The sequence below is a fragment of the Phaseolus vulgaris genome, chromosome 11 (genome assembly GCF_051622355.1).
Source record: "Phaseolus vulgaris cultivar YP4 chromosome 11, ASM5162235v1, whole genome shotgun sequence".
Taxonomy (NCBI): Eukaryota; Viridiplantae; Streptophyta; class Magnoliopsida; order Fabales; family Fabaceae; genus Phaseolus; species Phaseolus vulgaris.
This window is the reverse complement of record NC_143508.1, coordinates 5,885,396-5,900,255: the sequence shown is the minus strand read 5'-3', so window position 1 is coordinate 5,900,255 and position 14,860 is coordinate 5,885,396. Positions and strand designations below refer to the sequence as shown.

Below are 14,860 nucleotides of genomic sequence, written 5' to 3'. Positions count from 1 at the left end.
TTGAGAGGATCAAACAAAGTCTATAAAACTAAAAAAAGGATTTTACAATGTAGTTGTTCAAGGCATAACTGCATTGTCTAAAGAACCTGAAACAGTTCACCTTTACTGTTCGGAGCTTTGGATAAATGCCAGCTCCAAATTTCAAACTAGAGGTGTCCTCTAAAATTTTATTCAACTAGAGACACAAAACTAATTTGGCCAATCTTGGGTTATGGGGCTAAATGACGACTACTAGGATCGTAAATTCCAGCACCAAGAGCTATGAAAACCCAAAATACTAGAAAACTTATGACAGCCTTTTTCAACAGCTGGTCAGAATTGCTGACTTGGCGGTCATCTAACTCATTAGACGGCGGTGATGGAAAACCCCCATTGTCACTGATCTCCTGCTCCCTATCAATTCTGCTTGTCCCAGTTGAATGAGGTTGCAGCATACCCCAGTTGCCAATTTTAGAACATCTCATGCAAGTGCATCTTCCTCCAAGATATGATGGTGGTGTCGGAAAATTGTCAAAAAGTGCTTTCCGAAACATCTCTCCCCCTAATTTCAACTTCTTCTTAGTAGCTGGCTTTAAAACCTAGATTCGAAGTCATAAATTAGTTCATTTAAATAAAGCAAAAAATTTACAACGGTATTTTTTCTAAGAAACAAGAAATTGAGAATCTATATCTAGATTTGAGAGGCTCTAAGGATAAATGAAATTGCATTTAGTCGAACAAGCGATGCCTGCATACACTACATGAGCATCAACTTCATGACTACCTTCCCTATTGCTACTTTCTTTGCTATTTTAGCCTAAAAAATAAATGGAAAGGAAAGTTTACCTGAATAAAAGTCTGGGCAATAACACGAACAATTGCTGGCAGTCGGATGACAAACAAACAACCAAGTCGATTAGGAAAGTAATCTTGCAGAAGGGAGGAACAAGATCTCATCACTTTCATGGGAATTCTCAATGGAGATAACCCTTCACAGTCCACCAATACTGCAATTTGAGGGTTGTCTGCATCTACCAAGTGCAAGACTCCGTATTCTACCTGTGATACTGAAGTACAGCCACTGATTTTAAGATAAATAAACCTAAAGCATGAAACCAATAGAGCAAATATAACAAGAGAAATGCAACATGTTCAAAAAGAGAAACATACTAACTGCCTGAGCAAACTGAAGTCTATCTTCAGACGCCAAAGAGCGACAAGCTATCCCAAGCCTTACAATGAGGCAAGGTCTGTTCAAAACATCAAATCCATGCCAGAACACCATATTTGACCACATTTCCAGCTCTTCTCCTGAAAGAAATCGGTAACTCTCCCGCCACCGTATTGTCTTCTTGATTGAGGTAAGGAAGCATGAAAAGTCATTATTAGAAGCTGCGTAAAATCTGTGGAGCTCATCATCATTGATTCTGCATAAACACTACTAAATCATGGTCCGCTGCAACAGGAGAAACCAAGAATATGCAAGTAAATGTGCTATTGCTATCTAATAAGGCTGCGCTGGCCACAACTTCAGAACTTGACCCAAAAAATACAACAATACAAGATCAGAATGAGAATACATAAACAATTGGCCTAAATTTAACAATCATTGTTAATGACTGGATCTATTAATTATTGAATAACTATAAAATTAAGAAGTTGGTGCACACGCATATCCAAAGCTATTATATTGAATGTTATTCAATTACTAATGATTATTTAAAAAAGGAATGATAGGAACATGCTCTCTAACACACTGTTTTTAATCACAATCTTTTGTTGATTACACATCTTAATAAATCTCTCATTTTTTTTCAGTTTTCAAAAAATATTAATCAATAGTAGAGTGTACAGGTAGCACTCCTATTATTTCATATATGTTTAGTTTAGTGAAAAGAAACAAAACACAATTGTTGAATTGCTGATAAATTATTTATCTCGTGCAACTTTCTTTTTGAAAAAAGGTAAATTTCAAAATAACTGTCATTGTAGGAACATCAAATAGCCTTGTTTTGAAATAGAATTCTGTGAGAATCATATTTAAGTGTTTTTTATTGGAATGGTGTATTTAAGTACATAACAGAAACCATCTATACCTTTCCGGCAAACTAATCCCTTGATTTTGCAGCTCTTGATTAAGTAGAGTCAACCAGTTTTCATATTCTAAAACTTCAGGATCTATCTCACAATGACTGCAAAAGGAAAGAAAAATATTTGTAACACTAAAGAAACTTGCACAGGAGAATTATAGACATGGAAAGCTCCATATAATAATTTCATATTTATCATGAAAAACACGCAGGGCATAAGAAGCATTTTATTCACCTCAAGACTTAGTAACAGAACATAGTAATTGTGTAGGAGATTCATATGTATGGCGTGTGAAACATTGAAAGAGCTGATTTGGGGACAGTCCTTCACATGTTTGGCTCAATAACATCAATATCCTACATTACTTTCTGAGAAATATATCAGAGGCCTCTCAGCCAAAACTTTTTATTTGATCATAAAAAGCCACAGAGAAATAACAAATGAGAGGCATAATTTTATGAGTGAGGGGAAAATATTGTTCATTAGATGTATAAGGAAAGTAAAGATTAAGCTAAAAAGCCACATAAATTTTTTTAAGTAGCTATATGACTTTAAGTAACCTTTAACCGTTACCATCTATGTATAGTTGTAAGGTTAATATTTTTTCTCCTCACTCTCATAAAAACAGTTCTCATACTAGTCACATCCCCTGTATATTAGTAGAACCACAGTGCAGTGAACTTAGCAAGTCATTCATGTTGAAACAAGAGTAATACAAGATACGCACACATAATTTTAATGCAACAAACTTTAGGAAACACTTTCAAGGAGTAGCCCCAAACATCATATGTAAATAACAACGATAAAACTAATTTCTTATTTTATAAGGTCTACGACTTTGTGGTTGTGTGCACACAATTTTGTCTAACCAGAGTTGTCCAAAGCAAAGCGACAACTAAATCAGACTGCATGGTTTTTATGTTCAAGTTATCTTTGAAAATTCTGGGTAGGAAAAAATTTGCAAGATTCGTATAGGAAACAGAAAAATAAATAAATAAAACTGGTTTCAGTGTTTCTGTATAAATCTTTGCAAACAGGAAATGTCTTGAAAACAAAGTGGCAAATTTGTAAATTAAAAGAGAATGGAAAATAAAAACACGAATTAATACGAAGTAAACGTGTCTTTGGTTTTCCAAATGAAATACAGGGTCTACTTGGATAAATGTTCCCATAAACACTTTTAGAAAAAGATAACAAGAAAAAATGAAATAAATATCCCCACAAGCTAAAATTAACTTATGTATGAGTTAAAAATCATCTTTTAAAGAAACTAACATGAGAAAACTTCTACACATTAGCGCCTATGTTAATATTAGTTCATGGAAAAACTAATTTCATTTTTCCTTCATATTTTTCTATTTTAGAAGTTCTTACGAAGAAATTTACTCAAAAGACCCATAGAATAAGAAGGTATTGTTAGACTATTAATCCTGCAAACTGCACCAAGTTTGAAACAAAAATCTGCTAAAAAAATTTTCTAAGTTGTAGAAGTTGTAACAGTGTTGTCGAATCGTAATTAAACTTCCATTTTAAACAGTTTTACTGATGGGTTATTGTATTCACATACTACTACACTAGTACCTCACACTAAAACAATCATTTTATGAACTGTAGAATAATGTTTCCGCATCACCACAAATAACTTTCAGAAGCATGGATTACAATGAATCAACTAAAAAATCAGGAACCTAAATGAAACCTGGCAAATATAATGATGACCACTGGTCACTAATTCTATTACCATTAACAAAACTATTCTGAATGGCATTACAAATCTAGTCAATGTAGGATAGCTCCAACGCTTTCTTTAGTTGCTGTTTATCAGTTATTTGTGAAGCTAAATTTATATCTGCAACTTTATCATCTTTTAAGCAGATTAATGTCAGAGAATTCTGCATTACAAGAAATAACCCTCTACTATAGCATTATGAACAGAAAGGTCAGTGATAACTCAGATGCTAGCTTCGCATCATGAAGCTTCTAATCATATACCTTGTATTCAAGATAGGCTGTGCAGGAGATTGTTCGGCAGATACTTCAGAATCAGGATCAGAAACACAGTCGGATGTTCCATCACTACATTGTGGTTGATCAGTAAAGACTGTTGCAATCGAAAGCACTAAAAGTGGTCTTGAAAGTACCTGGTAATAGAGAAATTTAGTAGCTATCTGTTTCTTAAATATAGCTAAACCTGGTAAAAAAAAAAAAACAGAAAGAGAAAACTCCTTAATTTGGTCCTCCTTTATCTTAATAGTAAAGGTGGCCTAGGGAAATATCAAACATTACATCTTATAATTGCTAACGGTGACACAATACTAAAAGCATGAAGCTCTTAGAAAATCCATATGCATAGTCTCTATAGCGGCAATACCAATCCTTTTTTTTTTATATAAAACAAAAATAGGAGGAAAAAAATTATCTTTGAGAAACTTTCCTAATGAACATGTTACATTGAAGCCACTAATAAAATGTATTCTCAAATCCCAAAAAAATATCTCCTAGAATCATACAAATACAGATCATATGAACCAATTTCTAAAACTTAAAAACGATGATCCAAGCTAATTCACATTTACAGTAATGATTTTTCTGAACTATCATATTCCAATGCTTTAAAATTACATTCAAATATAACTTTTATGAACCCTTCAGAAATTAGTAATCACAAACCTGCATGCTCTTCACCAAACCCCTGAAGGGTGCCCACCTCTGAATCCATTTGAAAGGTGGATAGACAAGGATTTGTAGACCCTGCAGGCCTCGCCATACACACGGGCATTTACTCTTGGAGAACCTCCTCACGGTCTCTAATGCAGCAACTTTGAGTAAAAAAAAAGTGGCACGACCCACAACACTGCTTCCAAAGTCACCATGGGTTAATGACACAAGTTGTTCATAGTTTCTCTGTGCAAAGCCTTTAGGCCGTGATGCAACCAGAAGGTTTTTGTATGTATTTTTCCCAGTGATAACACTGCTTTCCTTAGAATTAGTTCCCATGCTCGAGGTAGAATTATCCACTCTATCTCCCATGTAAACTTAAGGCATGTCAGTTTCCCTAGCACACAGCAGAACATAAAAGTATCTTCAGTTTTAGATGCAACAATTACGTTTTGTTTGGATAAACTCCTTTAAAACACTTGTAAAAGAAGAAAATAAAAAGATAAACACATTAAATTTCTCTACAAAATAAAACCAAATTCCGTATCTTAGTTATCTCTATGATCCTCTGCACCCTATATAGAATTTAAATGCACCAGTTTATATTCTACAGAGAGGATTAATTCTTGTTTTCCTTGTCACTTTCCTTACTTATAAATATTTATAGAAAACTTTATATATTGTACAAGTGCCTATAGATTCCATTTTGAGGACATTTTGCTTAATATCAGATAAAATATCTTCAGAGTGAAATCTACCTGTCACACTAGAACATTCCAGTTCCAATATCCTCATCACTAGATAGTAAAAGAGAACACGAAATTATTGCACATTTTTTTTTACAAGCTGCAAGCCTACATCTACATAGCCGCAATGAAACTTACCCCAAATCCTGTTGGGAATCCCTTCTTAATTTAGTGGGAGACTATGACTAATGAATATTGGTAATTGATCCATTGAATATATTCAATGATGGACAGAATATATTCAGTAATGGACATTCCAAAGTCTTGGAATTGTATCTCTCTTGAAAACTTTGAAATTCAACCTAGAAAGTTGAAGATAGTGTTTTCAAGATATCTTGATCCTAGTAAGATGATAAATGCTAGAGAAGCATTGTATTTCATCCTAGTTGAGTGAGATTGAGTATTATACTCATAGAGTGTGAGAAACAAATATTGTAATCATACTTTCATGATGTAGGCATTTTCTGGATTAAGTCCCGTGGGTTTTTATTTCTTAAGTGAGAAGATTTTCGCACCTTAAACATGTCATTATTCTATTTTGCTCTATTTTCTATTATCTGCTTACACAAGTAACTATTTTGTATCTACACAAAGGAGAATTAGTTCTGATTTTCCTAACAAATTCAATACACCAAAGTAACTCTTCAAAACTTTTTAAATCAAAATATCAAACGTGAAACATGAAAGACAAAACGAGTAGCCTCAATTGAAATAATGCGGATTTGCGTTGTAATTAGCGAACTTAAAAAACACTACAGTATGAAATTAAAATTAGAAACAACACGATGCGTGAATATATAACGACGCTAGAAATAATCGAGGCAAAGGATATGACAGAAGCAATAGAAGCAGGAATAATTGCTAATTCGATCCGAAAGTGATGAAGATTCACCTGAAAGAAACGTGTAAATGTGTAGGTTGGGAGATTAGGAATACAGTGAAAGTAATGTGATGAGTTTTGAAGGTGTAAGGTTGTTGATCTTCTTTCGTCGCCGATTTCCACCGAATGATTCTTCGTTAATTAACTTTCCGAGTTGCTTTCATCGCAGTGGAAGATCGTTGGTTTGGGAGAGGGAGCGCAACTGAATCTGATTCTCAGACGTTGGGTGGCTACGTGGACGGTGGAGATGAGTTCAATTAGACGTCACTGTCTGTCCATCTGTTACTCGACGATCTTCATCTTTGGACATCAGACAAGCCAAACGCAGATTCTCTTTTGTGTTTGACTTAAATTAATCAATAATTGATGACGTGAATCACATGATCGTTTAATTTTGCATAATTACTGTTTAAGTGCAATAAAAAATATTAGAGTGAAATTATTTAAATTATAATATATTTATTAGTTGTTTTAAGAAATGATCAGATCAAATTAATTATAATAGGTATACTTGATTTAATATTTTATGTTTATTTAATGAAATCATTTTTATAGTGATTAAATATGTATTTAAATAATTGAATCATAAATTAATGTTAAAACAGTTACTATAATGTGTAAAATTGATTTTGATGTTAAACTAAATGAAACTCTAAAATGCCTTTAAATTGCATGTAAATATAGGTCTTTTTACAGCACGCATCGTAAATGTAGTTAAAACAATAAAAAAAATGTGGCTAACAACTTTAATTATTTTATAGTTTTTTATTTCTTATTAATTTGCAATATCCCCTTAGCCATTAATATAAACATCTAAAATATATATAAAAATACATTAAATTAAGCAAGGTATTTTTGTAGGATTTTTGTAGGGACTGATGAGATGTTTCGGTTCCTATCATTGGTCTCGGTTTCTATTATTAGTCCGACTGATATTATGGTTTATATCAATCCAATTACATTTAAGTAGAGTCAGTGAAGTTAATTAATGATCAAAAGTTAGATAATGTATCCCTAAACATGGTCAAGTTCCTTAATTTGACCCAATAAGAAAGATTCATTAAAATAATATAAATATCACACATCCCAAAATTCAAGTACGTCATCATACATAATGTTCTGACAACCGAGCATTGAATACCTTTATTGACTTGAGCGTCGAAGTGTCTTCCGTAAGTACTATTTGAATTTAAACTTCGAAAAGATCAAGAGGTGAAACGAATAAGGAGAAGTAAGAAATTCTCAGAAGAAGTGAAACGAATAAGAAGAAGTAAGAAACTTGTGAGAATGAGAGAAGCTTAAATATAATCTGACTATCTGACTAAGAAATGAGAAAAATAATCTAAATAATTTTTTGGTTCCAACCACCATTTCAATTAAAAAAGTATTGATAAAAAAGCAAATATTTGTATTGTGTAAAATTACTTATTATATATTTATAATAGCATATATAGATGTAATTTAGTATTGCACCGAAGCATTTCACAAAATTTTAAATCAATATTAAATTTAATATTTTTATAATAATTATGTTACAAAAACACACCACACTCAAAATCAATCATAAAAAATTATAATTTTCTTGTCATATGTGAACTAGTTTTTGCTATCCACAGATCATTAATCAATTCCAAAATAGCAGTTGATTCAGAATTCTGGCGGAGCATAATCCATTTATACTGGTTTAAGTGACTCACCATTCCACTAAAAACTCAGCTAAGTTACCTACTGATCTACAAATTTTATGTTCTTCAATAAATTTCAGTGTAACGTGACAACGCGCATGAACTCCACGTGCAGGTCTCGTATGAATTGCCACGTACATGAAAATTGAGTCACGAGATTGGGAGAATAAAACTACGAGAGCGAGGGTGGGAAATTGAACAGAGTTCGATCACATCAAATAGTAACAATGGCGACGAATCAGAAACCGGTTTTTGGGTACGTGGTGGTTTACGTGAAAGACGTAGCCGCCTCGGTGGCTTTCTATGGCAAAGCCTTCGGCTATGACGTTCGTCGCTTAGACGAGTCTCACAGGTTAAATATTTGTGATTGTCTTCGTATGCAGAGTTAAATTACGAATTTGAGGCAGAGTTTATTTAATTAATTTGAATTTAGATGGGGAGAGTTGGAAACGGGGAACACAACTATCGCTTTCACTCCGATTCACCAGCACGAGACCGATAATCTGACCGGTGCGGTGCACAACTCTGGATCTGGTGGAGAAAGGCCACCCATGGAGGTTTGTTTTGTTTACTCCGACGTTGATGCTGCTTATAAGGTAACATAATTATTTGTTAATCCATACACATTATATGAAATTAATATGATATGTGTTTGTGTTGATTGATTTTTGGATTGAATGGATCAGCGTGCGGTGGAGAATGGAGCGGTGGCTGTGAGGGAGCCTGAGGGAAAGGAGTGGGGGCAGAAGGTTGGGTACGTCAGAGATATTGACGGCAACGTCGTTAGAATGGGAAGCCATGTGAAACCACCCAAATAAGTCTTCTCCCTTTGTTTATGTAGAAGAAACTGCGAAATATTATGCCTTTTACGTTAATTTAGTTATATATATGTGTATTTACGGTCACTAAAGAATAAAATTGCTATCAACTAAACCATGCAATAAATGGTTTTTTCTCACTTGCAGACTCTTCCTTGTAAATGGTTCAACTCACAGAAATTTTATTCATATGATTTTGAACATGATAATAGATTTTTTTTACAAAAGATGGAGAAGAGATGAAACGATGGAAATAAATTAAAGAAAATGAAGGGAAGTACAAATGACATTTTCTATTCTTAGCGTATCTGCATATATGTTCATGAATTTTCATCAATTTCAACCTTCAAATTTACACCAATTAATTTGATCCAGCGTATCATATGACAATATGTAAGACATTTTATAACATTTAATATGCAACATTGTTAAATGTACTACAAATGTTTATTAATGTTTTTCTTAACATCCGTTTGGGTTGGTTCTCTACCTAAACCCCCTAAAGCCCAAAACTTGATTTGAAAAAGCTAATAATACCTCCCTCGCTCGAAGGGAAGGTCTCGAGTATTCTGTGTTGCTATTGTGTGATTTGACACCTACTGGGAGTATTCTTGAATTACTAGAAAATGCTAATGATTTAGGGTCCATAATTTGGGGTGTATATAAAAGGTAATGGTCAACATTAAAGAGTAATTTAAAGAAGTCAGCCCATGATACTAATTTCAGATATAAACTATGTTATACACTCACTTCAATTGCACCTAAAGATATCCTGCATGAGTTATTAGATTGATTTATAAAAACCATAGTTCCTGTAACAAGAATATGCTTCAGATACAACTCCATCTGTACACGACGTTCGAACACAGATGTTTCGCTAACTGAGCAGTGATTAGTGATTCCAAAATGTAGCACTAAATCCCCGTCTCCCGCTGAAATGTTACCATTTTGTACTCACTAGACCCTTAAACTATAGACGGGAAGTAGGTATAAATTGTCTTGATGAACCATACCTTTTCTTTTGGTCAATATCTAGATAAATCATAGTGAGGTTATAAAATTACGTATTCCTAGTTTAGGATTACCCAAGAACAAATCGGGAGAATGTTCACCATTAAGAGCACTTTCTTCGCTATTCATGTATTATCAATCAACCAAATTCAACCAATCAGAACTGAACTTCTTAAGAGCCAAGTACTGGCCAGTGCAAAATCAACAATCACAATAGGGAGAAGCAGAACCTAAACTGAAATATAAACCCCTTTTAGATTTGAAATCCAAATATAAACTTCTGCAAATGAACAAAGTAAATTTTCAATAAAGAAGTCAAAAGACCGGCCAGAGCACTTAGAATACAGTTTGTTTTCCAAGTTATGACAAATGGCCATGCACAGAACATGGGACTGAAGAAAGGAGGAATATGGACAAGTTCCAATGCCATTCTTATACGCAGCAACAGTAACAGGTGAACCAATCCATTACACATTATATGTCCTCCAGTTCACAAAACCAGTATGAAGGGTCGCCAACAAATCACAACATTTCTTGTGACTTCCTTACACATCGGCTCACCTTTTTCTTGAAATCATCTCTCCTATCTCTCCACTCCTTCTGCAATACCATATCATACAGATCAGAACAAACTCAACAGAAATCCACACTATATATCAAGATGACAGGAAAAAAACACCACAAATAAAGAATTTGGTTGCCCCACGCAAAGCATTTCTACCAGAAAACATATTGGCAATGGTAATGTGAAATTCCCAGAACAAAAACGACTAAGAATAGTGCAGAAATACATGCTAGCTTTTATAGTAAAAAAAAGATATCACGAAAACCATCATAACAGGGTAAATACAAAACCAAATATGGAAAATGATTGAAATTGATATCCCAATTATTAATGTGGAAAACATAACAATTGCATACTAAACTATGAGAAACACTCAGATTTTATTGGCTTCTGAGCTTCACAGGTCTGAACATCAAGATTAAGGATTTTGCTTGGACCAGAGGGATAACTAACCTATTAAACCTTCATATTTAGCCATTGTACTTAATAAGAAAATGGAGACCATGCCTTGTCACGAGTTACATAGTTTAAATATCTTAGTCCATCAATCATACAATACAAAACAGTTCAGAATTTTTCTCAGATCAGAACAATTAGAGGGATGACTTCCACACATTCAATCTTAACATGTGGCCACTGTACTTATTAACTACTGGAAATTGGAGATCCCCCCTTGTCACAAGGTACATAGTTTAAATATCTCGGGTCAATTATACAAAACAATGGAGATGAAGATGGATGAAAAACCTAAGTGTTTTATGTGACTAAAAAAGTGCTGCTTCAGCTTAAACGTTTACAATGTTGGGTGAAAGTCAACAAGAGAATAAACTCAATGTAACAAAGATGAGAATGTTGCTTTTGGACAGATAGACATTACTATAATGCCTTGGGGGGTAGTTAGAATACCACATCTATTGAAGAAAATATGGAAGAATCTCACCTAGACCATCTGAAAATGTGCTTAGAAGACAGATAGCAATCCCAATTAGGAGAGTTGATCCTGTGGTTGTTAACCCTATTTCTTGAGGTAGACAAATACAAGACTTGGTGGCTGTTATTTAGTAACTTGTGGAAGTTGTTCATACTTAGAGAAGAAAACTCTTTCTTTAGGTCATTTCTGCTTAATAATTGGAGGACTATATCCTATTCAATTTCTAACTCGGTATCTCATCACTTACACCAACTAGCAATCAAGCTCAAGTATCTAGGAGAACATTTATCAAAGACGCTTCAATCAATACCTACTCAAATAATTATAGCATATACAGGATCAGAAGTAAACTAAGGCAATTGGTTTACAGTCCATAATAATATGGAAATAACTAACTATAAAAGGCAATTTACCAGTTAACTGTGCTTCGGCAGCATCTAATGAAATTCATACTAACATTTTCTTTACTAGGATACAAATAAGTACCATATGATGGGAAAAGACGAGTAGGTTACAGTAAAACAATCTAGTAAATAAGAAACGGTGGTCAAACTTACTGCAGCTTCAACATTTGCAGGAGATTCATCATTAGGGCTGGAAAGCATTGATATGATACTCAACACTATACTCTCTACCTGCAAGATAACAAATATATTGAAATATTAATACATTTGATTTAAAAAAACTTAAAACTTCACGAGTGACAAGTACATAAATTTGCTAATGGTCAACAAAATGCAATACCATTTTGAATGGACATCCAACAAAGTTATGAATAAGTTCTGACACATTTAATATTTGACATATGTACAAACATTTAGTTATTTCGTTTGATACATTTTTAGCTGAAAAGCTCTTGACTCAATCTTGGTCTTTCACTTCATAGTTATTCAAGCAATCCCAAACTTTGAATACTCTAATATTCAGCAGAGACTAATGATAAACATGAAAGATGCAACTCCAAACACAAGAGTTTGTGCATGGCTTCACTGTGGTTTCCAAACTGTTAATACGATTTCACCACCCATACGTTTCAACCCAATGCTTACCCAACTATTGTTCTCACCATAGCAATAGTGATGAGAAAAGTTGAAAAGCCTCAATAAGCTCCTCCACCAAGGTGAGATTGGTCTAGAAGATGGAAATTTATGCTAGTATTTCCACTTCCAAATGTAGGACTCGATCCTTCATTTGTAAGTTCTGGATTCTTCTCCCTCAATCATCCAGGTGGAGTTCATCATTTCTCCGAAATCCCTTGCCAAATGCAACTCCATTTTTTCCTTCACTTCCTCCCTCGGCACATTAAGAAAATGCCCATGAGCTATTGTACTAGATCAATACCTCTCAATGGTCCCACATAAAACTCAAACTTCTACTTAAAATATTTCATGGTAGTTGTTTGCTTCAAACCAAAAAGGTTGCTTCAAATGGATTTTGCATTATTGAAGAAGTCAAGAACCTTCTATTAATAAGTCCTTATGACTATAATGTTCTATTACCACTCTTCCTTCCTACTAACACAATAATCCTAGTGTCTCCATTAATCTTAATACTACACTGATCCCCAACATTAAGAATGTTATATTGGAACTTTTATCATCTAGATTCTCCATTTATGGAATGAAAGCTTAGAAAAATTATCCTTTCAGAATCTTCATGTTGCACTTTATTTGACAATTGATGGTATTAATATTATCTCCCTCTCTTTTTTCACGATGGGGAAGGAAGGTGAAGAGAGGGGAGGAAAGACGTATGGAGAGCTCCATTTTATGACAACTACTTAAACAGCGATTTAGCCCGTAATGCCAATGTCGCAATACAAAATTGATATGCAAACTCCCCAGCAATAAGCATAATAATATGAACGTCGGCAAACCCCAAGGAGAAAAACAACACAATTGATTTGCATCATACCAGTTTTTCCAATCTGGAAAGTGTTTACACGTTTTAGTTTTAACTATATCATTAAACAAGAGCATGCTGGACTTGAATGTAATCAAGATAAGGGGTATCAAATTTTAATTTAACCACTGAGTTGATTCTTAGTCGTCAATATCCAAAACAAGTCATTGATGTAAAAAGGATAAGTAATTTATATTTTTCACATACTGTATGAACAGGTGTCCAACGTTCACTTGCAAGCTCATAACCATTTGGATCCTCACCAGGAGGATGAAGAATCGATATGCAAACCCGACCATCAGGATATACTGCAAATTGAAAGGCTTTCATGTAGTTTGTATCAAGGTAAAATAACATATTTAAAAAAAATTAAAGCACTCAACTCACCATTGGGATGCCATATCTCTGAGGAGAACTTCACTGAAGGTGGACTATTTGGATAATTGGATGGAAAACTCATAATAGCATTGAAAAAGCCCCCCTCGCTGTAATAAATTCAACCAATTGACAACAGGGAAAAAGGTTAGTAGAATTCCAACACTGAATAAGGGAAAGCAAACCCATGACATCAAAGAATATTTTGCAGGTACAATGAAAAGATAAATCCCAGTAGTAAATAGCAATTAAAAATTAAAAAAAAACACAATGAATTTCAGCAATTAGAGTAGGCAAGGAACAAGAAACGAAGTCATTAAATCAACAAAACAATCCAAGTGCGAATCAAATAAACAATTAAAAAAACCATCTTCGGGCAGAGAAAAAAAAAAAAAACCTGCCCAGTAACCAAACCCCAAAGAAAAGACAGAGCAGAACCCAAATATCCAAACTTGGAATAGAAAATCTATAAACAATTGCTTGAGAGAGTCTCAAGAGCAAAGGCATACTACAAAAATCAAAAGGAGATTGCTTACTATAGAGTATCTGGCGGTCCAATTATGGTGACACTCCATTCAAAAATGTTGATTTCGTCCACCAAACCGGCGGAGAAGCCGTCGACGGGGTTTTTGCAAAGATCTGCGAGGAAAGGGCAATCAGAACATCGCGGAGAATCCACGCCAAACAGGGCCCTATTACTGCGTGGGGATTCACAAAAGAAAAATGGAAAACCATGAGAGAGATAGAAATATACCTTTGAGCTGCTTTTGAAGGAGAAGGCTGGCCTGAGATGCCATGGAAGGAGAAGGCAAGAAGAGAAGAGAAAAAGATTGTGTAATCTTTTCAAAACCGACACCTCTTGATTGATTTGAAATTATTTATAACTATGAATGAATATGAATGAATGGGGGTTCAGGTCTTTCCAGGATTACACTGCCTGCGATCATTAGAACTCACCACCACCCATCTATACTTTGCTTAACCCAACCCGGCCCAAATGCCTCTTTCAACTGTTACAATCTTTTTGGTTCAAAAGAAAAAAATGGAGAAAGACACATTTCTCATTTTACCTTGGAGCAAATCTGGGAGGGAAACAAAACATTCTATTTTATTTTATTGATCTCAGAAATTCTCTACTTTAGTTATTCTAATTCAACAAAAGATTGGAGTGTCATCAAGGCAAAATGCTATGTTGCAAAATCTACCATTTCTAAACAAT

General features: G+C 34.2%; 3 protein-coding genes across 4 annotated transcripts; 1 reads left to right on the top strand and 2 right to left on the bottom strand.

Moving 5' to 3' along the window:
- On the bottom strand, nucleotides 1–6,692 carry LOC137821395 (SEC14 cytosolic factor family protein / phosphoglyceride transfer family protein). Of its 2 annotated transcripts, none has more exons than XR_016517148.1 (7): nucleotides 6,367–6,680; nucleotides 4,741–5,125; nucleotides 4,063–4,211; nucleotides 2,076–2,171; nucleotides 1,150–1,435; nucleotides 826–1,046; nucleotides 1–578 (listed from the first exon to the last, which is right to left on the bottom strand). XR_016517148.1 is itself a non-coding variant. In XM_068626004.2 (7 exons), the coding sequence occupies exons 2-7, from the start codon at nucleotides 5,098–5,100 to the stop codon at nucleotides 210–212; spliced, it is 1,452 nt and encodes a 483-aa protein (XP_068482105.1). In that variant the 5' UTR covers nucleotides 5,101–5,125; nucleotides 6,367–6,692; the 3' UTR covers nucleotides 1–209. The 2 variants fall into 2 exon arrangements, 1 of the variants encoding a protein (XP_068482105.1); XM_068626004.2 differs by having other exon boundaries at nucleotides 1,150–1,406; nucleotides 6,367–6,692.
- A 1,447-nt stretch (nucleotides 6,693–8,139) lies between these two features.
- On the top strand, nucleotides 8,140–8,997 carry DSI-1VOC (dessication-induced 1VOC superfamily protein). The gene is made up of 3 exons (XM_068627295.2): nucleotides 8,140–8,391; nucleotides 8,473–8,635; nucleotides 8,726–8,997. Exons 1-3 carry the CDS (start codon nucleotides 8,267–8,269, stop codon nucleotides 8,855–8,857), a joined length of 420 nt encoding a protein of 139 aa, XP_068483396.1. The 5' UTR covers nucleotides 8,140–8,266; the 3' UTR covers nucleotides 8,858–8,997.
- Nucleotides 8,998–10,104: 1,107 nt separating this feature from the next.
- On the bottom strand, nucleotides 10,105–14,814 carry LOC137821320 (ubiquitin-conjugating enzyme E2 7). The gene is made up of 6 exons (XM_068625887.1): nucleotides 14,396–14,814; nucleotides 14,178–14,280; nucleotides 13,654–13,751; nucleotides 13,474–13,574; nucleotides 11,922–11,999; nucleotides 10,105–10,468 (listed from the first exon to the last, which is right to left on the bottom strand). The coding sequence occupies exons 1-6, from the start codon at nucleotides 14,436–14,438 to the stop codon at nucleotides 10,391–10,393; spliced, it is 501 nt and encodes a 166-aa protein (XP_068481988.1). The 5' UTR covers nucleotides 14,439–14,814; the 3' UTR covers nucleotides 10,105–10,390.
- Between the last annotated feature and the right edge of the window lie 46 nt (nucleotides 14,815–14,860).

Excerpts from the sequence above, each read along its gene's own strand:
- LOC137821395 (XM_068626004.2), bottom strand. The coding sequence starts at position 5,100 with ATGGGAGATAGAGTGGATAATTCTACCTCGAGCATGGGAACTAATTCT. Across the intron at positions 1,047-1,149 it reads TCAGTTTGCTCAGGCAGTTA|TATCACAGGTAGAATACGGA; the intron begins GTATGTTTCTCT and ends GCTGTACTTCAG. Across the intron at positions 579-825 it reads TTGCCCAGACTTTTATTCAG|GTTTTAAAGCCAGCTACTAA; the intron begins GTAAACTTTCCT and ends CTTCGAATCTAG.
- DSI-1VOC (XM_068627295.2), top strand. The coding sequence starts at position 8,267 with ATGGCGACGAATCAGAAACCGGTTTTTGGGTACGTGGTGGTTTACGTG. Across the intron at positions 8,392-8,472 it reads CGCTTAGACGAGTCTCACAG|ATGGGGAGAGTTGGAAACGG; the intron begins GTTAAATATTTG and ends ATTTGAATTTAG. Across the intron at positions 8,636-8,725 it reads ACGTTGATGCTGCTTATAAG|CGTGCGGTGGAGAATGGAGC; the intron begins GTAACATAATTA and ends TGAATGGATCAG.
- LOC137821320 (XM_068625887.1), bottom strand. The coding sequence starts at position 14,438 with ATGGCATCTCAGGCCAGCCTTCTCCTTCAAAAGCAGCTCAAAG. Across the intron at positions 13,752-14,177 it reads GGACCGCCAGATACTCTATA|CGAGGGGGGCTTTTTCAATG; the intron begins GTAAGCAATCTC and ends AATTTATTACAG. Across the intron at positions 10,469-11,921 it reads CTGCAAATGTTGAAGCTGCA|AAGGAGTGGAGAGATAGGAG; the intron begins GTAAGTTTGACC and ends ATGGTATTGCAG.